The sequence below is a fragment of the Gouania willdenowi genome, chromosome 15, assembly GCF_900634775.1.
Source record: "Gouania willdenowi chromosome 15, fGouWil2.1, whole genome shotgun sequence".
Lineage (NCBI taxonomy): Eukaryota > Metazoa > Chordata > Actinopteri > Blenniiformes > Gobiesocidae > Gouania > Gouania willdenowi.
In genome coordinates this window covers 34,724,151-34,752,058 of record NC_041058.1, presented here as the reverse complement: position 1 = coordinate 34,752,058, position 27,908 = coordinate 34,724,151, and the positions used below count along the sequence as shown (strand labels likewise).

The 27,908-nt window shown below is 38.9% G+C and overlaps 1 protein-coding gene across 1 annotated transcript; it reads left to right on the top strand.

The window, feature by feature from the left end:
* Positions 1-411: 411 nt before the first annotated feature.
* LOC114476348 (isoaspartyl peptidase/L-asparaginase-like) lies at positions 412-27,480 on the top strand. The gene is made up of 6 exons (XM_028467780.1): positions 412-532; positions 1,743-1,885; positions 8,386-8,540; positions 20,018-20,139; positions 23,371-23,481; positions 27,148-27,480. The coding sequence occupies exons 1-6, from the start codon at positions 412-414 to the stop codon at positions 27,357-27,359; spliced, it is 864 nt and encodes a 287-aa protein (XP_028323581.1). The 3' UTR covers positions 27,360-27,480.
* Positions 27,481-27,908: the final 428 nt, after the last annotated feature.

The window sequence follows — 27,908 nt, the reverse complement described above, 5'->3', positions numbered from 1 at the left end:
GATTTGTTGAAAACATCCACAAACGTAAATGGGATGTTACTTGTAGCTAGCAGCATAGCCATCTTTGTCTCAGCAAAAGTAACTCCCTCAGCTCTCCATTTGGCCAGATGACTCAAAATACTGGGCTGTGAATGGTGCTGTGTTGCAGAAGCCTTGTGCTTCTCTGACCGTTGATGATTCGTGATGTCCGTTCGGCCACCGTGTTCAATCGAGAAGTCTGACCTACACACATTGCAGGCCGCATAACCCTTCCCTTTTGAGCTGTCCTGAATGAAGTTAAATTGTTTTTTCCAGTCATTTTGGAATTTTCAGGCATATTTCTTCCTCTTACATGCCGCCACGTCTCTTCTTCCTCTTTTTATGCGGTGTAATCGTTATTATTGTCCGGCCGTAAATGACGCTCAGTGAAGGATGGTCCGCCCGGACAATGTCAGGGCAGAAATAGGGAGAAAATCGGGAGAATGGTGGTCCCGGGAGATTTTCGGGAGGTACATTGAAATTCGGGGTTCTCCCGGGAAAATCGGGAGAGTTGGCAAGTATGGATGTGCTGTCAGGGTAGGCAAGGTAGGCAGTGCCTACCCACGGGTGAATTGATACTTTAATTATTTGTTTTAATTATAATTATTTTATTTTTTTTTAAATTATAATATAATTATAAATTATTTATTTTTCCATTTCCAATAGCCTACAGTACCTATAAGTTTGAAAGTGTCCGCATTTTCTGTGTTTCATAGCCCAAATTACTAAACAGCGCTATTTCCTGGAACAGCTGCACAGTCTTTTTTTTTTTTTTCACTCCGCTGTAAGGCAGAGGGAGGCCACGCCCCCTCCCAAAGGCACGTTGCTCTTCTGCCTCCGTTCCCATTGCGTGATTTTCTGTGTTTGCGCAGTCAGGTCCCCAAGATGACAACCATTTACGTGCAAAGGCAGCGTAGAGAGCTGCCTTTGCACGTAACCGCGCTATGCTAAATGCTATACTAAGTTCAAAGTACATTAGTGAATAGATACCACGTGACCGCTGCTGCTACGTTCTCTAGGAAGGATTGACTTTGTGGATGCTCCTCACTGAGGCTGTTCTGAGTTGTTGTCATTTTCTCTGTGTTTCTGTGTTTCCAACACAAACAACAGATGCGCTGCCGTGTCATGAGATATATCTTTGTTGGGAGAGTATGGAGGCTATATTAAATAATTGTTTATGTTTCTTTAATGGTGTTTTATGATGTTGAGTTTGTTAGATGGCTAAATGCTTGTTCATGTGGATCATGTTGGGTTTTTTTTTTCTTATTTTGAATTATATATTTTGATAAGCGCATTGAGATGAATTTGTTGGAAATTGCTTTATACAAATAAAATTGATTTGAATTGAATTAACACTTGACAGCAGAAACATATGAAATTGTCATTGGTGTTCTCGATTTGCAACGTGCCTACCCAACCCTAGTGGTCACGGCACCTCACTGCTGTCCACCAACGTTCACCATCCAACCTGACAGAACTGGAGAGGATCCACAAGGATCATTCAGTTTTTTTCTGTCACGATGGGGTGCTGAGTGTACATTAATGAGAAATAAAATGAACTTTTTTGATTTTAGCAAATGGCTGCAATGAAACAAAGAGAAAAATGTAAAGGGGTCTGAATACGTTCCGTACCCACTGTATATCCTTTGACTGTGGAATGGCTGCTGCGTTCCTCAAAGAGCTCCTGAGATAATTGATCAACAGCTTCTCAAATGTTGTTTCAGGGCGAGGGTCGGTGCTGAACGTCAAAGGAGACGTGGAGATGGATGCTCTCGTCATGGATGGAAAAACCTTGGCTAGCGGTGCAGTGTCTGCTGTACGCAATATAGCAAACCCTGTACAGCTAGCCAGACTGGTTATGGACAAGGTACGCACTCTGCCTCACTCCTGAGTGAACACTAGCAAACAGTGTGTTTAGTGCAGGTGAGTTTGCAAATGCAGTGTACGTAAAAAAGTATGTGAAAGACATCTAAGTCAAAAACACAGCAGATTGTGTATCTGAGAGTAGTTTGTCCTAACTCGTGGCTCATGAAACATTGTGAAATAAGGAAAGAAAAAAATAATAATAAAATAACCAATTAATTTCTTTCTTTTTTTTAACATTTTTTATTGAATAATATTATAATCAAAGTTTTTAAATTACTTACATTTGTGTAATGAAAATGCTATATGTTTTATCCTCAAGGTGCAATTATCAAATATCGGAAGACAAAAAACACTTAATTTCCAATGAAATGTTTTTAACACTTTAAATTTTTTTCACTTTAATGTATAAAATCAAGGTCAATGAAGAGACCACATTTGGTTCCTCACTCTAACATCCTAAAATAATAAAATAACAGGCAAAGCACATATAGGGTAAAATAAAGTTTTTATTTTTTGTTTTTAGGAAGAGGTGGTCGATCCCAAAACAAGACACGTTTACAACCACTGGTTTGAGGATTCCCAGTTGTTTACATTAGAGTTGAAACAGATATTTGCTGTATCATCTAACAGGTGTCCAAACTCAGGCACAATCCTGCTGTTTCAACAGCTTCTAAATCCAACAAACAAATCCCCATGCAATCTGCACAATGACTGATAACAAGCCGCTCGCTGCCTAAAGGTGGCCCGGAGCAGGGGGACGTTTATTCATGTATTATATTTCTTAGTAAGGCTATTTTATTTCTAAATTAAACTGGTAGTTAATGATTATGCTTGGGATATTTTTTTTTTATCTGTAGATTTTAGGTTTAAAGCCTAAAACTGGAACTCTTATTGTGAAAGGCTTGAAGCAGACTCAATGGATTCATGTAGTGATAATCAGAGTTGGGCAATCGCTTCAACTTTATAAACTTCTCATATTTCTCTGTATTATTTAGTGGTAAATAGCAACCAGAGTTGTATAAATGTGACCTTAACAATGAAAATCCATGTTGTCAAATAGCGGTGTTGGAAAAAAATGATTTGGCGATATATCCCAATATTGCATCGCGCTATTCTTGCATCGATTCAAAATGCATCCATATACATTTTTTTTTTTTTAACCTTTATTTAACCGGGAAAGTCTTTTCCACTGCAGGAGTCATTGTAACTGCACACAGAAGTGCACTGAAACCTGGGCATGTTGACCAGATTGTTATTTTCAATCAAATCTAAAAAGAAATTACTAACTTTCTGCATTTATTTGTTGTTCTAGGCATATACCTCAGTTAAGTTGCACTAAATTCGTGTTGCTCTAAAGTCAAAGTTGGTTTAAAAGCCACAGGCATATTGCATGTTATTTTTCATTTTAAGTTGTTGGTACATGGCATGTTAAAACCAATGTTTTGAGTGTAAAATATGCCAATAAAATATATTTCATACATAATGTTCTCATGAAGGTGTAAACATTTACAGATTAGTTGTTTCTTAAGTCATATATATAGTGTTGTGTTCAAGACCACACTATCCGAGACCAAGACTTTCGGGAGCCGAGACAGAGTCAAAACCAAGGCCATAAACATTTTTTTTTCAATTTAAAAAAATATATAAATAAATAAAATTATGACAAGGTTTGACAGTTAAATAACATTCTCTTAAATTTAGTTTCTTTTAAATACATTTGACGGACAGAAAAGGTGCCTGCAAAAAATTAACTTAAATATTAAAACTGCTACTGATAAATTCACAATTATTCTACATATTTGAAAACAAGATTTTTATGTCAGCTGAATGTACAGCAAGTGTTTAAAAGCATTTCTGCCAAGAAATAATGATTCTGTTTCTTTGAGTTGTGCAGGTCAACAGGTCACAGATTTCACAAGATAATTTTTTAGTTTGAAAAAGCCTTTAAACAGGTCATTTTTATTAATTCACGTAGTTGATATAGTTTAATCTGGTTGCTGTAATGTAACTAGAATAATCAATTAAAGGTTTCCAGCTGTAACTGTAAATCATTAGTCTAAAAAACAAAGAGCTCTGGGTAGATGTGGAAATAAATAAAACAAACTCAAACCCTGGAACAGTCATGTGACAAATTAATCAATAGTTCTTGTTGAGAATTATTATTATTATTCTGGATACAGTGGAAACAGAGACTATAAAAAATAGTTATATTGTGAACCTGTTTATATTTCAGGGAAAATATTATATACAAATATGTAATTGGAGTCTAAAGACACAAAAAAACACCACTTTAAAAAGAAAATAGACTAATATAAGACCTCTTTACAGTTATTTGACTCATTCTGCGTTAGTGCAACTTGCGTTGTTGACGCGCTGGTGACGACATAATCCAAGATGGCGGCGGCCCGGACTACAGCCGACACTATGTAATAAAAGCCTTAAAAGACATGGATATAATGAAAAGAGTGGATGGACAGAGGCATAAACATGCAGACTTTCACACGGACACACACGGATTTATTAAACACACACGGACTTATTAAACACACACGAACTTATTAAACACACACGGATTTATTAAACACACACGGACCTCAGTAAATGGAACAGGCTTCACCGGGCGGCAGGCACGAGGACCCAGAGGCGGAGTAAATGTGTCCCCATACTGCTGCACAGGCTGTAATATCAGTTTATCATTTTACCTGTTGTTAGAGCTACTGTCTTTACCAGGGAGCAAATATTTATTCCTTGTGTTGTTTTACTGGGATTTTTACCAGTGATTAGTTCATATCTCCCTCGCGCTCCGCGGTCCGAACTGACACCGTAGCCACACACACAAGAGTGTCATACACGTTACTCAGTCACATTAAGGAAGGTTGTGGTCATTATACGGGGTGGATTAAATAATGAATAAAGGATTGTTTATCCCGTTCTTCTCCGTGTTATTATCACATTATAAAAAAGTTTAAAAATAGCAGGAATTAGTGCTGGTTTCGAACGGTCTTGAGGGAAAATCCCGAGTCCGAGACAAGACCGAATCAAAATGCTCCCGAGTCCAAGACGAGACTGAGACCCTTAAAATTTGGTCTCAAGACCAAGACCAGTCTCGACTACTGCAACACTACATATATATACAGTATATAAAAAAATTGCAATAATCACCTTATACTTTAAAGGGGACATATCATGGTTTTAAATCCTTCCTTTTTAGATATAAATCATACAGTTGTGGTCTATAAAAGCGGAACTGCACTGCTTGGGTCTGAATTCATCATTATTATAGCTCCCCAGACCCCTTTTCTACCCCTTTTCTGATGTGCTTCTAAGAGCAACTCGTTTTGGTCTCTTTAAATGCAAATGAGACACTTCATACCCCGCCCCCTCTCCAGGTTCAACTCCACCCTGCTCGGCCATTTTTGTAGTTTGATAGAAGAGATACGATTATGTAGCAGCGCAGAAAAAGTTTATTCACACGTTATTTACACAATGTCAACAACAGAAGACTTGTCCATCCAGCTTTACATGTTTGAGCCAGAGTCTGACCCGGCGGAGCGAGATGAAAATGAAGATGATGAACCTGCAGAACCCTAACAAGTGAGCTAACACAAGCACCGAGCTAACGCTAGCGCCAAGCTAACGTCACGAAATGCATTTTAATACAGTCTTTTCGGAGACAAAAACGGCAAAATGAAATGACTAATGAAAACTTTAGACTTAAATTAAATCACGTAGGCCATATCATCAAGGATCTAAAACGAGCACACAGCGCTAACATATGAAGACGGTGCAACTGCTAATGCTAACAAAACAATGACAGGGACGTCTTATCATAACACTTTTTAGCGTTATGTACAGCTTACCGAAGTGCTCTGTTCGTCGTCTCCAAAGATAGAAGGAATTGAACCCTCAATCAGACAAAGTCTTTCTGTAAATCCTTCTTTATACTGGTGGAGGTTGCTGAAGCAGTCATCCTTGAAGTGCTGCGCGAACACAAAAATGACCTTACCCACAGATGTGGGTACATTTCCATGAAAAATAAAACTCAACCAGGCACTTTGAAAAGGTTCTGATGCTGGGAGACGGTGTAATGAAGCGTGTGGGTTACTACATCCAACAACCCAACATTTTGATTTCTCCTCTCGTAACTTCTGCATCCTGGAGCTTGGACTACAAAATAAAAGCGAGAAATAAAAATGGCGGATTGCTCAAAGTGTTGGGCCTGGAGTCGATGTCCTAATTTGGCAGTTCCGCTGACGTTATTGTTCAAAAAACGTAATAGAGAATCGAAAAATCGAAACAGATTGAAAAATATGACCAAAACAGAATATAAAGATATCAACGGAGCACCTGAAGATATTAATTTGAACTTTTCTGTGCTTCTAAACAATCTAAATGTACATCAAAATGCATTTAAGGGCTAAAAAAGTGGATTTAGCATGATATGTCCCCTTTAATATCGGGATATACCGTATCGGGATACGAATCGTATCGCCAGATGGCAACACACACCCCTAGTGTCAAATAATAATCACCAGATCACTTTATTTCAGGTCAGGTTTGTTTGTGTGTGATGTCTGTCATGGTGGTGTGAGATCAAGTGATGCCAAGGCTGGACATAATTATCAACACATATAGAGAGCTTAATCATAATGATACAGAATAATACAATATATATGATAATAGTTTTGTTTTAGCATAAAATCTGCTTTAAAACAATAGTTTTAGGAGTCATTAGTTTCCCTATTTCTCCCCTAACAGTCTGAGGATCACATGAACTCCTATCTGCACGAGTCTGTTTGTGTTTGTTTTTATCAATAGAAAAAAAACATATATAGTGATTATTTTTGGTTGCCCAGCCCTATTCCCTGTGCACTACATACGCATCAGATCACACCCATTAATCAGGACATTTTCCTTAAGATGTTTGACCTGCCAAACAACAAGCAACCATTGTAAATTCAAATCTTTGAAATTAAACAAGTTTCTTCAAAAAGGAGTGGACTTTTCAACCAGTTGTTGTCCCTGTTTTTATAGAATTATCAGATCACTCTGAAACCTGTTTTTGGGCGTGCCCTTGCTCATCATATTAGGTCTAGTCATTCCCGTCTCCTGAAGACCTTGTGTAAAACAGGTTGTGGTTGAAGTCAGGGTTTGGGTCAATTACAATTGTAATTGCATAATTGATAATTAATTACAGTTATGTCGTAATTATAATTGTAATTTTAAAAATATGTTGCTTTCGTAATTAAATTACGAAAAAAAATGAAATCAAGAGGTATATTGATAGAACAAAAGGCTCAGACGCCCACACCAAAAATCTTAAAACCTATATTTTGATTGATTAGAAAGGCTGATAAGGTAACCAATAGATAAGAAAGAAATTAGATGATAGATATTTGCTTTTAGTGTATTTTACAGCTGATTTAGGACCCGTTATCATAAGAGATGCTAACAGAAAGCTAAGATGAAGGTTAACTTTTATTAGGTTATTTAGTTTCAAGCTCAGTAATTGTGATTAATTGTAATTGAACTTTAGTAATTTAGAACATAACTGAAATTGAATTTCTGAGGAAAAAAAAAAATTGTAATTTAATTGTGTGCTGGCCTTTTATCTACAAATTAGGTCCAGTTGCTCCTCTGCTAGTGTGTATCTCAGCCTGTATGCTGCAGACTGTCAGTAGTTCTCCTGCTCCACCCACTCCCTGAAACACTGTGCACACTCACTTTAAAATAACCTGACTTCCTCTTCCCTGTTCCTCTCTCTTTGTATTCTCTCTCTAATAATGTGTTTCTTACCCTTACTTAGGGAGGGCAGGTGATGGTCACAGTTATGCAATTTAAAATAAATTAATTTGATTTTAATTGCAATAATAAAACATGCATTGCTGTCCCGAAAAGATTGCACTGTTGACGGCATGTGCAGACAAAGTGAAAAATAAATGAAAAAAAGAAAATAGGTGTGATTAATCACATGCACTACACCTGCAGATTATCACCCACAGAGTCATTGCCTGAATCCCCTCCTCACTGATCCTCTCTGATTGATAACATATGCACCAATCACACATTTCCTTAAGCCAGTGGTTCCCAAATTGGGGAGTGGGTGGGCGTGAGGTCATAACATGGGGGGGGCGAGAACGTCTTTAAGCATGAAAAATAGAAAAATCCTCTTTTTTTGCACTCAAATAACTTTATTACTTTTCTAAAATATGTGATTGGACATTTTATGATTTTTTTGAATTGTGAAGAAGAATAATCACAAGTTCTACTTTTTTTACATCTTTTACCCATTTTATTGCAATGGGGGTGGGCTGAAAATGTTTAGAAACCGCTGACGTAAGCAATCCGAGGCTTGGAAATATGACATACACCGTTCAACTTTGTACAAATTTTGTAAATGTATTTTGTCACCTAATGTACATCATACATTAAGGGCTCCAGGTTTTCCTGTCTTTGATCTCTGAGGGACTTTACAGACACAAGCTTTGATCTGTGTTGCAGACCAGTCATGCCTGTCTGACTGCAGAGGGTGCTAGTAAGTTTGCTCGTGCTGTGGGTATCCCAGAGGTGTCTCAGGAGTCACTCATCACCGAGTACGCCCGCATGCGCTGGACAAAGAACCTGGCCCCGGACGCCAACCCAGTGGAGTCCCAAATGTGAGGCAAATCCTGGTTGGTTTTCCAATTTCCAGTATCAAATCTCATCCCAAAGTTTCTTAAACCCCAAACAGAAATAGGATGACTTTCTGGGACTCTAAAATAAGATATAGGATCAACTGATAAAGAAGAAAATGAGGAAAATCAGAGAGCGCAGACCTCTGTCATGCTATAAAGCAGTCCCCCATAGTGAATTGTCACCTAAATGTTAAAATATATTGAATTTTCTCCCAGTTTGGGATGAAACTGGGTGGAGTGAAAGATGTCAAATTTCATGAACATTGGTCGATTATGAACCAAGATTAAAAAAATAAATAAATAAAAAATGACATTTTGCCAATGATAAGAAAAAAACTGATCCAAATTGAGGATATTGATCCGGATTATCCCCAAATCTAATTACTTCTTCCTTGTCTCAGTTGGGCTCTTTCCTGACAATTTCATTAAAATCCATTCATTATTTTTTGTTCATGAACAAATAAGATAAATAAATATACGCTGGCAGAGGTAATTAATTAAATCTTTTTATTTTAATTTAGGAGACATAGGCTGAACTAGTTTCTTTATAAGATTCTAATGTGCAAAAAATAAAAGACAACATTAAAAATGTGACACCATGATGACATATAAAACCTCTTTATTCGATTAGTTTTCCAGTGCAATCCCAACATATTTAGCTTTTTCTTACTTCCAAACACAATCATTTCATAAAATTTCAAATACTAAATAAAAATGAGCTCCTTTACATTTTTGGAGCATTTAAAAGGAATTATGTTTTTTTATTTATACAGAACAATATCCATTAAAACCTTTCTGGAGAATTCCTCACTGTCATGCTTCACTACTCATTTAAACATACTTCTCAACACAAAGCTACCTGTAGACATCTGAGCTTTGAGCTCACAGCTCAGACAGTTTATTCAATAAAAGTTAAAAGTTTAACAAGGTTTCTTAAGTCATTCTGGACCAACTCAAGGTTCATCTTAGGCTTTCACAGTTCATGAATCTGAGTATGGCCTGGGAAAAGTCCTCAAAAACCAGTTACAGACTAACTAGTGACCGTTGAACTAGGTCAGTGGCTCTCAAACCTTTTCAGTAGCCCCTTTATTTTTATTTCTGAATCCAAGTGCCCCCTCTGTCTGACTACAACATTTTGCTTAGAAAACTATTCAAAAACTTCTATAGAGCAGTGACGTGCAGTCAGGGTAGGCAAGGGAGGCAGTGTCTACCCAAGGGTGAATTGATATTTTGATTATTTGTTTTAATTTTAATGTATTTATAAATTATTTATTTTTCAATTTCCGATAGCTTACAGTACCTATAAGTTTGAAAGCGTCAGCATTTTGTGCGTTTCATAGCCCAAATCGCTAAACATCGCTATTTCCTAACCGCTGTAAGACAGGAGGAGGCCACACCCCTTCTCAAAGGCACGTTGCTTCTCTGCCTCCATTCCCATAGCGTGTTTTTATGTGTTTACGCATGCGCAGTCAGTTCCCCAAGATGAAAACCATTTACGTAAAAAGGCAGCTCTCTACCCTACCTTTAGACATAACCATGCTGCTAAATGCTAAACCTAAGTTCACAGTGCATATCACGTGACCGCTGCTGCTACGTTCTCTAGCTAGTGAGTGGGATAACACTACAGGCAGGATGACAGCGCTAGAGATGATAGAGAAACTTTGTTTTGAGGAAAAAACGACAGCTTTTAAAAGATGGGAGACCAACACCTGAGTTACCAGAGCTTCAGCAAAGGTAAGATCAGAACATTGTTTGTATTTTCACAGTGAATGGTACAAAAGGAAGGATTGACTTTGTGGATGCTCCTCACTGAGGCTGTTCCGAGTTGTCATTTTCTCCGTGTTTCTGTGTTTCCAACACAAACAACGGATGTGCTGCCGTGCCATGAGATATATCTTGTTGGGAGAGTATGGAGGCTATATTAAATAATTGTTTATGTTTCTTTAAGGATGTTTTACAACGTCGATTTTGTTGGATTTGGAACGCCCTGCCTACCCTACCCTAGTGCTCATGGCACGTCACTGCTATAGAGTATAGAGCATAATGATGGAATGAACGAGTGATAACACATTTTTTAAAGAATCTTATTTTATTAATAAGTGGAAGGAAACAGTATTTAGTGCAGTGGTTCCCAACCTTTTTTTGGATCATGACCCCATTTTGATAAAGAATTTCCGATACAACTTTTTCATTTCCGATATGATACCGATATTGCAGCCTTGCATATATCAGCATGAATCATACATTTAGATATATTTTTTTTATTTAATAAAAAATAATAATGACTTATTTTGTAGTGTGGAATGTTAGAAAAGGCTTGATCAAACAGAACAATAGTCAGAAACCGCAGGAATTAAAAAAACTGACCCATTTATTATGAACTAATTGGTTACATACATTTTAACCTTCAACATAATATCTACAGTATTCTACAATTGAATAAAAAAATAAATATTGGTAAATATGGAAATTTGAATTCAGTATCCGATATTTGTTTTCAGGCTAATATCGGACCGATATCCTATATCAATATTTGATTGGGATGCCCGTAGTTTTTATCATTTTGGGTCATATCACACTTGGTGTGGGACAACGACTGACAATTAATTTGTTAATTTTCCGCTGTCTCTCTCTCTCTCTCTCTCTCTCTCTCTCTCTCTAGTACCCCTAGCGGTACACATACCCCCATTTGAGAAACACTGTACTAGATGATGGAAAGCCATTTGAGCATTCATTTGTTAAGTTAGATTCACTAGTGCATGAGAACACTGTAAGTAAAGTGAAGCAAAAAGTTTCTCTATTAGTAGTAAGCTTTATATGCTAATAAGAGGGCGGGGAAAAGCAAATTCAAATCAGCCATTGGCTTACAAAAATAGTACATCCAATCAGGGACCTGGATTTGGTTTTAATCCCTCCGACTTAATTTGCACTGTGAGTTTAGGGACTCGCCAGTGCATAAATAAACATTGATTGACCAATTTCTGATTGGTGGGCCATGATGTGATGCATTTGATTGTCGTCTGGTCATTTCATGTTTTGTAGTTTCACAATGTCCATTGATCATTTTAAAACAAAAATAATTATAATAAATTACTTTACTTCTTTTAAAACGTACTTAAGTATAAGTAAAATTAGTGATTTGGAAATATACTCAAAAAATTACAAGTACTTATAAAGGCAACTCAGTTACAGTAACGTAATGACTTGTAATCCATTACTTTCACCTCTGACTAGTACTACTAATAACACACAATTAGTAAGGTGTACTCACACACTATTGCACCAAAAAACCTTGAATAAAACTAAATGTTATTTACTACTCATACACTAAAAATCTCACTAGTAGTACTAGTTGACTGTTTTTAGTCTACTACTAGTATTACTATAAGGCTTACTAATAGCACTAGTCAAATGTTCTTTAACTAGTAAAGTGTATTTACATTCTAGTAAACCTAAAGTGAGTACATGTGCTGTAAATGTTAGCACTAATAGATCAATACTAAGGCTGATAAATCACTGATATCAGTTGACAAACAGGCCTAATCAATAAAAGGTCCAAAGTTAAGCATGTGTTCAATTCTGAACTTTGTGCGTGTTAATGTATCGATGGTGTTATTGTCATATTACACGAGGTAAACATTTTGAAATGTTTGTTTTTTTCCCCCTAAACATAGAGCTTTACCTAACCTGACAACTGTGTTGGTCAACTATTAGTGCAGGGTTTTTCAACCTTGGGGTCGTGACTCCATGTGGTGCCGCCTGGAATTTAAATAGGGTCGCTTGAAATATAATTGATTAAAAAATAATTACTGATTAAAAATATATTTTAAGAAAATATTCAATGATTAAATTCTTATTAAATCTTTATATTATCTATCAATCTATACATATTTATCTATTAATCTAAATATATGATTATCTCTTAATCTATATATTAAATGTTTATGTAACTTATTTGAGAGCTAAAAGATGGCTATTGTTGTAATTATTGCTATATATATAAAGTTGTATTGAATTGAGTCATTATTACATTATTTTTATTATAAAACACAACACGCAATTTTGAACAACTGTATTCTATTTTTTCACGTTCTCAAATTTATAAATCTATTCAAATAAAATGCATACTCTGTATCTTTAACACAGAATAATAAACATGATCAAAAACTAAATGTAGAAAAAAGTGTCCTTGGGGCCGGCAGAAATTTGTGAAATCGAAATAGGATCACGATCCAAAAAAGATTGGGAACCATTGCGTTATTGCCTCCCACTCACCTGCAGAATCGTCACAATACAGATTTATTGTTTCAACAACTGCCAACATTTATCTGCAAATACACTCAGAGCAAAATCATTGTCATGATATTTTCCATAGTAAGTCATCAGACCAAATAACTGAAATCAGTGACACATTTTGTAGAGTTCTAGATCCAAATGTTCTCAACCCAGGGCTAGGAACCAACAAGTAGGTCATTGCCCTGTTATAAGTTGGACTATACCAATTCAGTTCAATTCAACTTTATTTGTATAGCACAATTTACGACAGTCATCTCAATGCGCTTATCAAAATATAAAATTCATTATAAGAAAGAAAAAACCCAACAAGATCCACATGAACAAGCATTTAGCGACAGTGGGAAGAAAAACCTCCCTTTTAACAGGAAGAAATCTCCGTTAGCCAGGTTCAGAGGTGGCAGTCATCTGCCTCGACAGGTTGGGGTTAGTGGACAGAAGGACCAACAGAACAGGATAGAGAGATAGAACATCAGAGTGTTCCAGACTAACACCTGAAATAGAGAAGACAGAGAAGGGCGAGGAGAAGGCACTGACTGCAGAAAAACATGATACATTATCATCAAGTCAGCCTGCCTTGGCCTTGGGCCTCACTCCTCCAGTGGCCTAGTCAGTACTTATTATAAAGGTGACAAATATCCTCCCATTTATTGGTAAGATAACAGCGACTCCAAGGTCTGTAAATGCGACCGTTCACAGATGAGTCCATGTCCGTTCTAGTGGTTAGGTTATGTTATGATTCAGTCCTGTTTATGCGGACTGTAAATCATAACCAGCTACATCAGAATTTGAATCTCTTCCCATTTATATGAAATCTAACAGCGACTTCAAGGACCATAAAATGCGACGAGCCGATGCCCGCTCTCGTGGTTAAGGTAATGCTATTGTACTGTATACGCTTCAGCATATAAGTAGGTTTTGAGTTTAGCCTTAAAGGTGGAGAGGGTGGTTCCCAACCTTTTTTGGGTTGTGACCCCATTTTGATATCACAAATTTCTGGCAACCCCAGAGACTTTTTTTTTTAAAACATGTTTATAATGTTATGAGTAGCACTATAGTGACGAGATGCACCAGCTCAGATATTTTTATACTGTACATTTATATTTGAGGAAGTGATATAATACAATTGCTTGAGATTGTGTGATGTTTTTAATTTAAAAAGTAATAATATTGAAAACAATACTAAGACTGTATTTTTATTATTATTTAATTAACTATTTAAGTATTTTATTTTATACTGTATTTTCTTGAACTAGATTTATATTTGAGGAAGTGAAAGTATAGAATACAGTTGTTTGAGATGCTTGTGGTGTTTTTATTTGGAAATAATAGTAATCTAAAAAATGTACAAAAATATGATTTTAGTCAGATTTTTTTTAAATCACTTACTAGATTAGTGTTTCTCACACACACACAGAGAGAGAGAGAGATTCTCCATTTCATTATAGAACCTAAAATCCACCCACACTCTGACTTTCACCATGGACACAAACAGGTCCTTCACCTCTTTACTGTTCTTGAACTTATTTTTCCTACTTAAGTAAATCGCAAGCTTAGCCTGTCCAGTTACGAAGTTTAAGAGTTTCCATTTTACTGCATTTTCTTTACTGTAACCTGCCCCAAGTATAAAAACAGTCTGTGACCATGCTTCTTTGAAAACAATAAATATATTTTTTAAAAGTTCAAACAGTTCTGTCAGTCTGTCACACTCCAAAAAACAGTGTATTTTCAATGAATTTACAGTAAAAGCATTCATTGGAAAACTGTGGATTAATGCGAGACACCAAAGAATTTACAGCTACGGCTCTGTGTAGAAGTCTCCACTGCAGGTCTCCTAATCTTTGTTAGAGGGTCTTTATATAAAACCCTCCATACTGGTTTTATGTGGGTATCCAACTTCAGCCATTGTCTCCATTTCGTGTCTGCCCTGTTCATTACTGTTCCGTCCATTCACACACAAAAAATAAAAATGCTTTCCTGTAACAGTGTAAGTTACAGGGGGGCGTGCAGAGCGAATACCAAGAGCAGCTGTTACAGACGCACACCTGTTCAGATCAGGCCCTGCCACATCAACAAGCTTTCTCAGAGTGGTAAGACCTATAGATGTCAGAGCATGGGACAACCCTGGAGAGGCTATCCCTTGGACATCCAGGCGGGCCTCATGAATCAGCGGCTCCTCCAGCAGCCAGTGTAAAGACAGTGTGCGCTCCAGTCTCCTTGATGAAAACAGTGTCCAGGTTTTAAAAATGCTCTGATAAAAAGCAGACAGGGTGGATAAGAAACAGGGAAGAGTCTAGACCAAGTCCATTCACCGTTTTAAAAATCATTCTGGCCACTGATCTCCAGACAACATCAGTTGGGCCGTTGAGAAATTTCTGCAGGAATTGGAGTCTGAAGGCAGCAACCCTACTGGCAAGATGCACAAGACCTTGCCCACCTTCATCTCTTTGTAGGAACAGCACACACAGTGGTACCCAATGAAGATTGTCCCAAAAGAAATCCAACATAATAGACTGCCACCTTGTGCCAGAGACAACAGGAGACTCGATTATTGATAATTAAAACCCTTCCTCTGTATGACATTTGTGGAAACAACCATCTCCATTTCTCTAACGTCCCCTTCACCTTTTCTACCACCCCCTCCCAGTTTTTTGTATGGTGGCGTCATATTCTAGAAGCACTCCCAGATATTTAAAACCGTTCCTCCTCCAAGTTAAACCTGCTGGTAGTTTAGGCATGTGAGCGGATCTAAACCCAAGTGCCAGGCCCTCACTCTTTGCCCAGTTAACCTTTGCAGATGACACTTGGCTGAATTCCTGCACTATTTTTTTGAGTTTATTTTTTTCAGTTTGAGTTTTTATCATTAAAATAATGTCATCAGCATAGAATGAAACAACAAAAGCTCTCTGACAGTGCGGTAGCACCAGCCCCTGAATTGAGGAGCACAACTTACAAAGCAAGGGTTCAATAGAGATGGTGTATAACATGCCTGAAAGAGTGCACCCCTACCTTATTCCCCTTTGAAGTCCTAATGGTGCACTTAATCCTCCATTAATTTTCAGTACACTCTCAATGTCCTGGTACAACACTTTCACCATAGCTATGAAACCAGGGTCGAGGCCAAAAGCCTCTAGAGTGTTCCAGAGGTAGAGGTGCTCAACTCGATCAAAAGATTTTTCTTGATCCAAAGAAATGAGACCAAGTTATATGCCCAATGAACTAGAGACGTCCAAAACATCCCAAATTAATGACACATTGTCATGAATAGACCTATCAGGCACACAGTAGGTCTGGTCCTGATGCACGATCTCTTCCATGACTTCTTTTAATTTGTTGGCCAGCGCTTTGGAGAAGATCTTGTAATCAGTGCAGAGCAGTGAGACAGGACGCCAGTTTTTTTTATCTCATGGAGATCACCCTTCTTTGGCAACAAAGCAATCACTGCTCTTCTGCAACTAAGGGGGAGTCTACCTTCTAACAGGCTTTCATTTACCACAGTCAAAAGATCTTTACCCAGCTCCTTCCAGAAAGTCTTATAGAAATCCACAGGAAGGCCATCAATACCAGGGCTTTTTCCTCCCTCCAATGCCTGCAGAGCTGCAGTCAGCTCCTGGAGGTGTAGAGGTGCTCCCAAACTACAGTTGGACTCCTCAGAGACACAAGTCAAACTGTCACAGAAGGAGTAAACAGACTCATTACCTTCTGAGTGTTCTGTTGTGTACAGTTCGGAAAAGAATTGCACAGCTCGTCTCCTGATGGCTCTATCTTCCGTTAGCTCCAGTCCCGCTGCTGATCTCAGAACATGGATATACCTGCTCTGCCCATTCTTTTTTTCCAGCCCAAAGAAAAACTTGGATGGAGCATCCATATGAGTTGCACTCTGAAACTTGGATCTGACCAGAGCTCCCTGGGCTCTGGTTCCTAGTAGGTCTGTAAGAGCTGACTTTTTTGTTTTTAGGACTTCAATATGTCCTTGTTTTACTGTGGACTCTAGCAGAGATTGGAGTTCCACAATTTCAGCCTCTAGAGCTTTCATGGATCTTGTGATGCCCCGTGTGGCATTGAGAGTGTACTGCTGACAGAACGTTCGAATTTCGGCCTTACCACAATCCCACCACTTATAAGTTTATAAGACTTAAAATCTGTACATGTTGTCCTAAAATCTTTCCATGAATATCTAAAACTCTCTACAAATTTTTTATCAAGCAACAAAGACATGTTGAAGTACCATGCAGCGCTTTTGGTTGTTAATAAAAATACTACAAAAAACAATGGAGTGGTCAGTAAAGGGGGCAGGTACAATAAAACTATCCCTTAACACATTCATCTGGCTAAAGAAATAAAACAATCTCTGCTATGACTCCATGTGTATTGCTTCTCATTGTGAAAAGATCTCCACTCGTCTACAAGCTCATGATTTTCAATGACCTGGTTCAAAAGTCTTTTAGAAGCAGGATGTGGTTCAATATGATTCCTATCTATAGAGTCCTCAGCAGTGCAATTAAAATCACCTCCTAAAATCAAAAAAGTGTCTTGAGTAACACTGTTTAATAATGAATTAATCTCACTCAAAAACATCAGTCTGTTTGGACCATTGGTGGGAGCATAGACATTTACCAAAAAAAGCTCACACTGCTCAAAAATAGAGTGAACTACCAACAGCCTACCAGTGATCACCTCAGTCACAGTGAAGGATATGGGCGCACATCTGTCAGAGAACAGCACAGCGACCCCTCCATTGCTGCTGCTACCATGGCTCAGTGCAATGTCTCCACCCCATTCCCTCCTCTAGTCTACTTCATTACAGGTGTCACTGTGTTTCTCCTGTAAAAACATGATATGTTTTTTTCAATTTCATGGTCTCATGCAACATGGCTCTCTTTTTAGCATCCCTTGCCCCATTAAGATGTAAAGTGCCAATCCTAAATTGACTCATAAAGAGAGATATGAAGAGAAAGGAAAATCCTAGCACATTCATCTAGAAGGGAGACCTACAAAGCTCTCCCTTCATGATCATCATCGTCATCACCACCATCAGCAGTACCTTTAGTTAGCTCCATCCTAAGTTTGGAAACATGTTTTCTCAATCGAAACAACTCCTGGTTGGTAAAACAGCCTTCCCCTCGACTCCTTATCAGATCTTTGACTGTTTCAAGAAAAAAAAATTTTTTATCAAGGAAGTCGTTTTCAATTTTTACTCCCCACATGTTTTTTTGTTTTCTGCAGAAAAAGCTTTATTTTTTCAATACTGTAGTTTCCTGCAAACCACAGCAATTATTTTTTGTTTTTCTTTTGAAATGAGAGGTGCTAAGAGTAAAGCCCTCTTCCTGCATCCCCTCCTCTGCAATATCAGCGCTCCCCTCTAGGGACGCTGTGGCCTCTGTTTCTACCAACTCCTCAGCCTGTTCTTCAGCTCCTCTACTCTGTGTCTGCTCACTCATATGTCCTTCATCTGCACCATTATGTACCTGTTCACCTGTTTGATTGCCATCTACACCATTATCTTGTCCAATCTGTAACTGTTTCTCTCCCTGCCTTTCATCAACACACTTCCGTGTTTCTTTAACTGTTTTTAACTCTTCTTCATCAACTTCTCTACGCTCATTTGCCTGCCTGTTTTTTCTTTGCATGCTTTTACCTGCCTCGGTCCCACTCTGTATCTGTTCATTTATCTGTTCTCCAATCTCTAATTGGACCTACCAATTCCTACCTTTCCTTTATTCCCGTCATTCTGCTCTTGCCCACCTGCCCTCCTCCCCTCCTCAGTTCACTTTGTTCATTACCTGTCCGCCCTGTCCCTGCGCCTCCTCACCCGTAAGCCCTTGGGTGTTCTCCTGACCCCCCTTTTCTCGCCCACCGGTCTGTTTATCAGCTGACCTGCCGCCCCCACCAAAATCTGGACACGCCCTGACGACATTTCATATTTTCAGACGTAACATAAATAACATAATCAAAATCATCCACTCTCAAACTTAACTCATTTCTTTTATTCAAAATCATGTACACTTGGCGTCTGTGTGACACTACATGACTCAACTGTGGTGCTTTGCATCCTGACGACAGCTTTTTTATAGGAGAGACTATTTTCCCATGTTGTGACAATTCTCTCACAAAAAAATCATCACTTATGAAAGGCGGAACGTTCGACAAATTCACTCGTTTTGCCGGCAGGGACAGAGAAGATACGGCAACAAACATGTCATTAATAACCACTCTGTTCTCCACCACAGCATTTGCCTTTTCTACGCTGTCAGCAAATAACACAAATGCTCCATTCATCCTGGCTGCGGACTTTACACTCTGAGGTCCGACCACCTCAGCAACAGCCTGGGCACATTCATCTACCGAGTATCGGGAAGCACCGGCGACCTTTACACCGTGCTTCCTCGTTAGATTGGTAAACTCCATATTCGACCCCATGATCCGTCCCAACACAGAACCCACACACCACGCCGAGCGGAGAGTGCTGGTCGGCACCAACACAAACAAAAAAAAAAACAACTAAAAAACACGGACCCTTAACTTCACAAACAATCTGTTAATACCTAAAACATAAATTTACACAGTATAGAAAGATAGGTCGCTTCCACTCAAAGCTACACACGCTCCCACACACCCACAGAGAGAGAGAGAGAAAATTTTTCATTTATTTATTTTGAATTAAAACTACACACAATCTGTAATTCTATACTTTCACTTTGTGAACTAAAATGCAGTAAAAATAAATATCTGAACTCAAACATGATCAAAAACTAATTCTAGAACAATGTCTTTGGGGTCGCTAGATTCTTGATATCAAAATGGGGTCACGATCCAAAAAAGAATGGGAACCACTGCAGTGAATACTGTTTCACTCCACTTATTTACAAAGTGAAATTGTTTAAAATGTGTTATCACTCGTTCATTCCATCAGTATGCTTTATAGTTGTTTTTAGATTATTTTGTTGCAGTCGGACAAAGGGGTACTTGGATTCAGAAATAAGAGTAAAGGGATACTTGAGCCAAAAAAGTTTGAGAACTACTGTACTAGACATTTCAGGAGACCCCATTTTAATTCCACGACCCCAAGGTTGAAAAACAGTGGACCACACAGTAAGCTTGTGAAGGGAGGCCACACCTTGTAGATGAGAGCATTTCATCCTGTTTGTGCTCCTCTGACACTGTAGGGGGAAGATGGGAACAGTGGGAGCAGTGGCAGTGGACAGAGAGGGGAATATCGCCTGTGCGACCTCCACAGGTGGAATGCTGAACAAGATGGAAGGTCGAGTGGGCGACACCCCCTGCATCGGTCAGTCCTTACTCATGTAATGTTCATAATAAACTATCAAGTCAATCACTCTGAGTCACTCTACACCAGAGGTCTCATTCTCACAGCCCGTGGAACGATCATTTGTGACAGTGTGAAAATGTAATGTTAGTGCGGCCTGTGTGTTTTATACTGTATTGTAATGACGTGACTCAAGCCATTATCAAAGGTTTATCACTCTTTAATAGAAGTCTTTAAAACATTATGTACCCCTCATGCCCGCCCTTCCCTAGCCTCCCAGCCAATCAACACGCAGAACACATGTAAACAAAGACAAACATTGGCAGAGAAAGCTGCACGTAACAACGATGCTTCAAATTCCATGGGAAACCACAACACCTGTTAAACATTGAATAAACTAGACGTGGAACATAACTCAGTAAAATAGGACCCAGTCTGTTACAATATGAATGGCACTTTACAGAATTGTGCGTTGACGATGTCACCAAGGGAAGCACACCTCCGATGGAGTCACCCACTCAGCCAGCTCACACCTACCGTCCCACTTCCGAGGCTGGGGGCTCATAGGGGACCTTCCCGCCTCGGTTATAGTCAACAAAACATCGTTGTTGGCTGGAACGTACAGCTGATTCCATGAGGTTATTATAGAAAATAAAAGCCAGTAAATAACGCCTCTGTGGCTGCGTCCCATGGTTTATATCGACTATAATCGGCTAATGTCCCACTATCCCGACGGATTGTAAACGCCCCACTGGCGATTGCCTTTTTTTCGCTCTCTATCTCGGTACTTTCTACCATCTACAAATGTCATGATGTTCATGTCTTCACAAAATACATGAACATTGAGCACAAAAAGAAAGACAATTGCTGCCCTGTGGTTCATTATCCGCCTTGTTGTCGCCGGAAGAAAAAGCGGAAATTACGTTCTCCGTGCGTCTGGATGGCTAAACACGTTTCTTTAACTTTATTGCTTTAAAAAGAAAAAACTTTTTTAGGAGAGTAACAGCAATTAGCTGACATCATGTCATGTTCAAAGCCTGCAGTGAAGAGAAAGGTTGGTGATGAGCACATACTATTTGTTCCCTCAAGCCAAATGTAGCTCAGCTATGTGAGAGGAAGCGCTGCCGGGTCTCTGGCAGCAGGAAGTAGGCAAGAGAAGCCATGTTCAGAAGAAATGTTCATGTTTGTCAATGTTGCATTCATATTCATGTTCAGAAGAACCCACTGAAATGAAAGAATTGTTTGTAATAACATTCATGAAGATTTAATTTTTTTTACCAAAGTTTTGTGTGGAATACCTGAAATTAAAGCTAGGGTAAAATTAAGATCTTAGGTTCTCTGAAAAAGGAACGAAGAAAATCCATCAACTGCAGCAGCTGTAAACCTGTAATAACTTATAATATAATATAATAATAATCCAATGGAAAAAAAACAAAACTTCCGAAACCAATCACGTCTCCACGTCTCCCTGCTCGTTCTCAATCCCTCGCATGCATGAGCTCACACTGAAAGCGCGTCACCGCTGGCAGAGTTAAAACAGAGTTTTTGGTCAGGTTTTTTTAACATATATAATGGTAAAGTTTAGTGTTTACTTACTGCTGAATGAGACATGAGACAACAAAGTTTCTACACAATACAAGTGATGAGCTGAGCTCCTCTTCTGCAGCAGCTGTGCGCGTGCATGTGAGTGAGATGGAGCACAGAGGGGAGGGGGGTAAAGGCAGAACCGTCAGGGAGGCTACATTTAAAATCATGCTAGCTTTCGAAAATCACCTACCCGACCTTTAAAGAACTGTTAGTGATGATGTTCATGAAGATTTAAATTTTTTTACCAAAGTGTTTTTTGTGGAATACCTGATGCGGCCCCGCTTCACCCAGACTCTGCCTACTGTGGCCCCCAGGTAATTTGAGTTTGAGACCCCTGCTTTACACAGACTGACCTTGCTTTGTGTTTGATTAATGTAGTGCATTAGGACTAGGAATGGGATTAGGATGATGCTAAAGTTTGTGGTTGTGCCAATAAAACTCAATCTAATCTTTATTTAAAAACACATGGGTTATTTTTTTTAGCATCATTGTCTGGGTAAAACTGCTATTTGCACGTACACATTTTTGCTTAAAGGGGTTTTTTGGCACAAATAACATCCAATCACAAATAATCCTGACAAATAACACATTTTCAGATGTGCGATGGTGCTTTTGTTGTTGGCTCACACATACTGTGTAGAGTGGATGTTATTGTAACAAAAATATCAAAAATGAAATACCAAAGGCTTTGAAGTTGGTCAGATATGCCAATACATTTATTGCAGACATGAGTAGATGAGATGACCAAAAACCAGGATGTAGATAGTATGAAAAATAGTAGAACTCCACACGATGGTACGTTTGCCACGTTCCGCACGGCCACACCTGACGCCGGTTACAGCCTCTTTTTAAACTAATCAAGGCAGAGCCATTTGTCTAGCTCCCTCTGCTGCTGAAATGGCTCCACCAAGATGTATTGAAATTACGGAACAAATGATGGCATCTATGAAACAGCAGAGTTGGAACTGTCGCCCCCTGCGGTCACAGATTTTTTTCGGGTCATGGATTTTGTTTATCAAATTTTGGTAAACAAAGAGGTTTACATCGACTTTTACTGATTTTAGAGCAACCCAAAGCAGCACAAGTTGTCATTTTGACTGAAAAAGCTGTTAAATGATCCTGAATGCTTCACCTCTCATAGAACTCAATGGACTAAAAAGGGCGATTTGCGACATCAATGACGTCATTTTAACATGGCGGCACAGACTCGAAAACGATAAATTCGTCCCATTTTACAAAGTTAATAAAACGAATATGGTGCAAAATAATGTGTTTCGTTATTTATAGATTTTCTAATACGGACATTTCAAAGGCTTTAGGCCACATTTGTAAAAACAGTGGAGGGTCCCTTTAAGAAAACTAAAAGGAAATTCAGTGCACGTCGGAAATAAACTAACAAAAACAAGTAACATCATGTTTAATAATGCAAGTAAAATGTTTCATAAATAAATTAAAAGTTAAAAACTAAATTAAACTAATCACCTGCATGAAAACCAAATTTAAAAGTGTCAGTTAATGACTAATAGTTAATTAGTCATAAATACAGTAAAAAAGGAACATTGTTTGCAATCTGGGTTAAGAAACACATTTTGTTCCACATTACAGTTTTCCCAGTCCATATCTAATGCTCCTAAATGTGAACACGTTCTTGTGTATGTGCATCAGGGTCTGGAGGTTACGCAGATAACCAAACAGGAGCCGTGTCAACCACAGGTCACGGAGAAGCTATCATGAAGGTGACTTTGGCCAGACTCATCCTGTTCCACATGGAGCAAGGTACCGCACACACATGAACACAACCACACAGAATTTATTTACAGATTCAGCATCCACCTAATCAGTCCCTCCAGGATTTCATGGGCAATTTCTGTGATTGTTGAGGCCTAAAATGCCTGATTTTGAAAAGTCGCGGCATTTTGAGGCTTTACTATTTTCTCTAACTTTACCTAAACTGGTCAATTTGCCAAAAAACCTAATTGCCTTCTAATGCTTTCACAACAATACAGAAAAGAGCTCAGACTCACAATAATTTACCAAGATATGGTTTATCTCATCACATGTTAAAGGTTTCCAGTGCAGAGTATATTACAAATTGAAATGAAAACAAAAAAATCCTAAAATAAATAAATGATACTTTTCCTGTGAGAATCTCGTCAATGATCTCATGACTTTTGCTACATACACTTGCTGTAGAAGAGTCCCGTGTTCAACAATTTGTAAATTTGTGCGTGGAGATTCCACCAGGGGGCGCAAGCACCAATGATATTGGCCACTGCTACTGTTTTAGATGGTACCTGTAATTAACCTCTATCAAAGATCATATATAATAGTAGAGGTTATTTTCTTTAAAGGTCTCATATCATGCTATTTTTCACCCATCTCCATTTGTTCTAAGAACCCCAAAAACATAGTATTTGAGGTTTATTTTTCCAAACTCACAACTCTACACAAACAGGCTGATTTACGTCCTACTTATGCATATCCATGAGTGGGCGTGCCTATAAACGGGACACTGACTTCCTCCTTCCTGAACAGTGACGTAGGGCCAGAGGACAGCCCGCCCTCCTCCCACCCACTTCGTAGCTGAGCTCATGCTGCTTTATAAACACCAGAGCGTGGGGGCGGGGCGTTCACCGATACAAACATAGACTGTAGAACATACAGACATTGTACTGCATGAATGATGCTGAAATGCTCACCTTGGTGGGTGTCTGTTCACATGTCATTCGCAGTAGAGAGCTTCCTGGAGGCGCGGCTTCTCCAGCTCAAAGTGGGAAAGCGTCATTAAATTGTAGCAAGGTGTTTGGGCTCGCCCTGCAGTAAGAAAGGAGCAAATTAAAAATCACCCTCTAACTAACGATTGAGGGAATCAATGAAAAAAACACTTTGGACATGTGTATGAAGCCCTAATAGCACTTTATCATGTTTAAAGCACAGAAAAGTTGATTTAGCTTAACATGGGCCTTTAAAACTCTTTCGAGAGCAGCAGGAGATCATTAAGCACTTGCGTTCATGAGACACGAGAGGCAGCCAGCGCCCCCACATACACACTTGAGAAAGCCCCAAGGAGCCGAGGACCCAGCGCACCCCGCCACCGACCACCAACTCCCAACCGCAAGGCCAACTGCCAACATCCACCCCCCAACCCCCACCCACACCCCTGCACAGCAACCCCATAAAGTTAGGGCCCAGAGAGCCCCCCGCCCGAGACCCCAGCAGAGGAACCAAGGTCCACGCCCAGCAGACGGCCAGAGCCGTGCCGAACGGGAAGCCAGCGGGCGCCCGCCGGTGGGCCCAGAGCCAGCAGGGACTTGACCCCAGGCCAGAAGGACCCAGAATAGAAGCAACACCAGCAGCAGCCCGCCCAATGATGACCACCACATCCCCAGCCACCTAGGGCACCAAGGGGACGCTATGAGTTGCTCCGCCGGCCCCCGAGCGCACCAACCAAGCGCCCCAGATCACCTTTTATCGATGCTGCCTACACGATGAGCTATTCGGCTTTATTTCATTCCGCTTTAGGTCTGGGGGTTGGGAAGGGTTCTGATTAGACAATGGGTGAACGTGACGTATTTGCATCTATCGGGGGGAAAAACACAACAAATTTTTTATTTTCATCTACAACTTAAAAGACCACATGAGAACTGTTTTCACTTTTATTTTGATTGTAGTTTTAAAGCAGGTGCTCAACAATAACATGCGGTTTCACTTTGGTCCACGGAGCAGGAGAAGTAGATTAATTAACACAGAAGGAAGATAGAAGACTGTACTTAAGTCAGTCATATTTCATATTTCCATATTTATCATCTAAGAAACGGAGCGCCACCCTGCTGCTGGCTGCTCCACAGTGACATGTGATTTCTTGGTCGGGATTTAACTGAAACTGAATTTCCGTTTGGGGATTAATAAAGTATAATCAATCAATCAAAGCCAACAGTTAATGTAACAGCTGCTCTACCTCCACTATACTAATGGTCATTAGTGAAGCCCTGGTGCTTCATGCCCCAATGAAGCCTGCTCCGTTTGCCGAGGTCTGTGTGAATGTCCTCATGTTTATTCTTTCGTCCATCCACTCTTTACATTATATCCATGTCTTTTAGAGCGGTGCGTCAACAGGGCGGCCATCTTGGACCGGTGGCACTCGCTCCTTCAGTGCATTACATCTATAGAGGAATTATGTGTTTACACAATTAAAGTTGTCATAAATCGCTCAATTCTCAAGCAATTTTCATGGGGTTTGTAACAAACGTCAGGCATGACAGACAGACAGACAGACAGACAGACAGATAGACAGATAGACAGATAGACAGATAGATAGATAGATAGATAGATAGATAGATAGATAGATAGATAGACAGACAGACAGACAGACAGACAGACAGACAGACAGACAGACAGACAGATAGATAGATAGATAGATAGATAGATAGATAGATAGATAGATAGATAGATAGATAGAAACAGAATTAGAAATGCAACAAAAGGAAATGTTTTTATTGACAACATTGGTTAAGGCTCTACATTACATTTGACAAATGTTATTATCATTTTATAATTTTACTGCTACTGTATTATTGTTATTGCTATTCTTATAAATATCATATTTTCATATTATTGTAGTGTTATTATTGTTATTATTAATATTGTTTCTATTATTTTACTGGATTCTTATTATATTGTTATTGCTATTATTATTATTATTATTATTATAACCATTACTATTATTACTACTACTATTATTACTATCACCATTACTATTATATCGTCATCAATAATTATTGTAGCCAAAGAACTGAAATATTCAAGGATGTGGGTGTGGAGATTATGTGTTAAGTGGTAAAACCAGCATTTTCAATATATTCAAGCATCTTGTATCATAGCTACATCTGTGACGTTTAAAAAAAAAAATTAAACAGTTTGGTAATTGGTTCAAAATTCAACGAATAATTTTACTTAGAGATTGAGAAATACCTTTTTCTGTCGTAATGTCCATGCACCGTTGCCTCGACCACCACCGGTCCATGGTAGCAGCGCTGTTGACGTGTCCCTCCACAGTTGATGCGGGATCTACGTATATATAATGTCTATGTGCTGAATGACCGGAATAAACTTAAAGCGGAATTAAGTGTTCAAGAGAAAGAGGAATTATTTAATTAACCAGCCTCCTATTTTGGATTTAAGTTTAAATCTAAATTACATTTGCATTAGAAATTAAATGTTTACAAAATCAGTTTAAAGAGGATTTCACTTTTATTCTGAATTAAAGAGGAATTAATGCTCCCATGTAAACGTGGTCATTCCTTCACCACAAAGTTTGTAACAGCACTATATAATGTTCCGTGTTTGACACCAATAACCAACATTAAGGACTTTTGATGTTGTTTTAGCTCTAAAATGTGGACATGTAACTAAATGGATGTATGATTGTGTTCATTTTCTCAGGTCAGACGGTGGAGGCTGCCAGTGATGTGGGCCTGGCCTACATGAAGTCCAGAGTGGGGGGGCTGGGTGGAGTGGTCACAGTGGACCCCCAGGGTGGATGGGGGGCTCGCTTTAACAGCCTGCAGATGGCGTGGGCTGCTGCCCAGGACGACAGGCTGCACTACGGCCTGTACGCTGGAGAACGCTTCAGTGAAAGCCTGCAAACGCCATGACGCTCTGCTGCTGCTTCCTCTGATCTGTGTGTTCCACTGTGTGCTTTAACAGCACAACCACAACCAGCGTTAGCTTTGGGACCCTCTGAGCTATCACATACTCACAGGCCTCCCAAACGTTTGTGAGATTTCTAGAAAGTTGATTCTTAACACATTTATTTTTTTCTTTTTTTTTCATGAAGTCTAATTAACACAAAATCTCAGGTTTATATAGCTGCTAAAAATGAAGATATGACAGTAATGTTGTGCCATTATCTTTGAAACTACATGTGTCTTTTTAACCTTGAATTTACAATAGTTTTACTACATTTCTGATTTATTTTCATTTAATTCAATCACTTCTATTCTATTGATTTATTCCAGCTACCTCTATTGTGTTTGTCTTTAAATAAGAATCAGTTTGACTATTTATGTTATAAACAAGGTGATGTAACACCTCCAAGCTGGAGAGTGGAGTGGATTACAAAATCATTTTTAATTTAAAAAGTATACGTGATTGTTGCTGTGATCGTTTGCCAAGAACTACTAACTCTTAAAAATGATCATTTC

Excerpts from the sequence above, each read along its gene's own strand:
- LOC114476348 (XM_028467780.1), top strand. The coding sequence starts at position 412 with ATGGTCCGCCCGGACAATGTCAGGGCAGAAATAGGGAGAAAATCGGGA. Across the intron at positions 533-1,742 it reads CGGGAAAATCGGGAGAGTTG|GGCGAGGGTCGGTGCTGAAC; the intron begins GCAAGTATGGAT and ends ATGTTGTTTCAG. Across the intron at positions 20,140-23,370 it reads GGGCGACACCCCCTGCATCG|GGTCTGGAGGTTACGCAGAT; the intron begins GTCAGTCCTTAC and ends TATGTGCATCAG.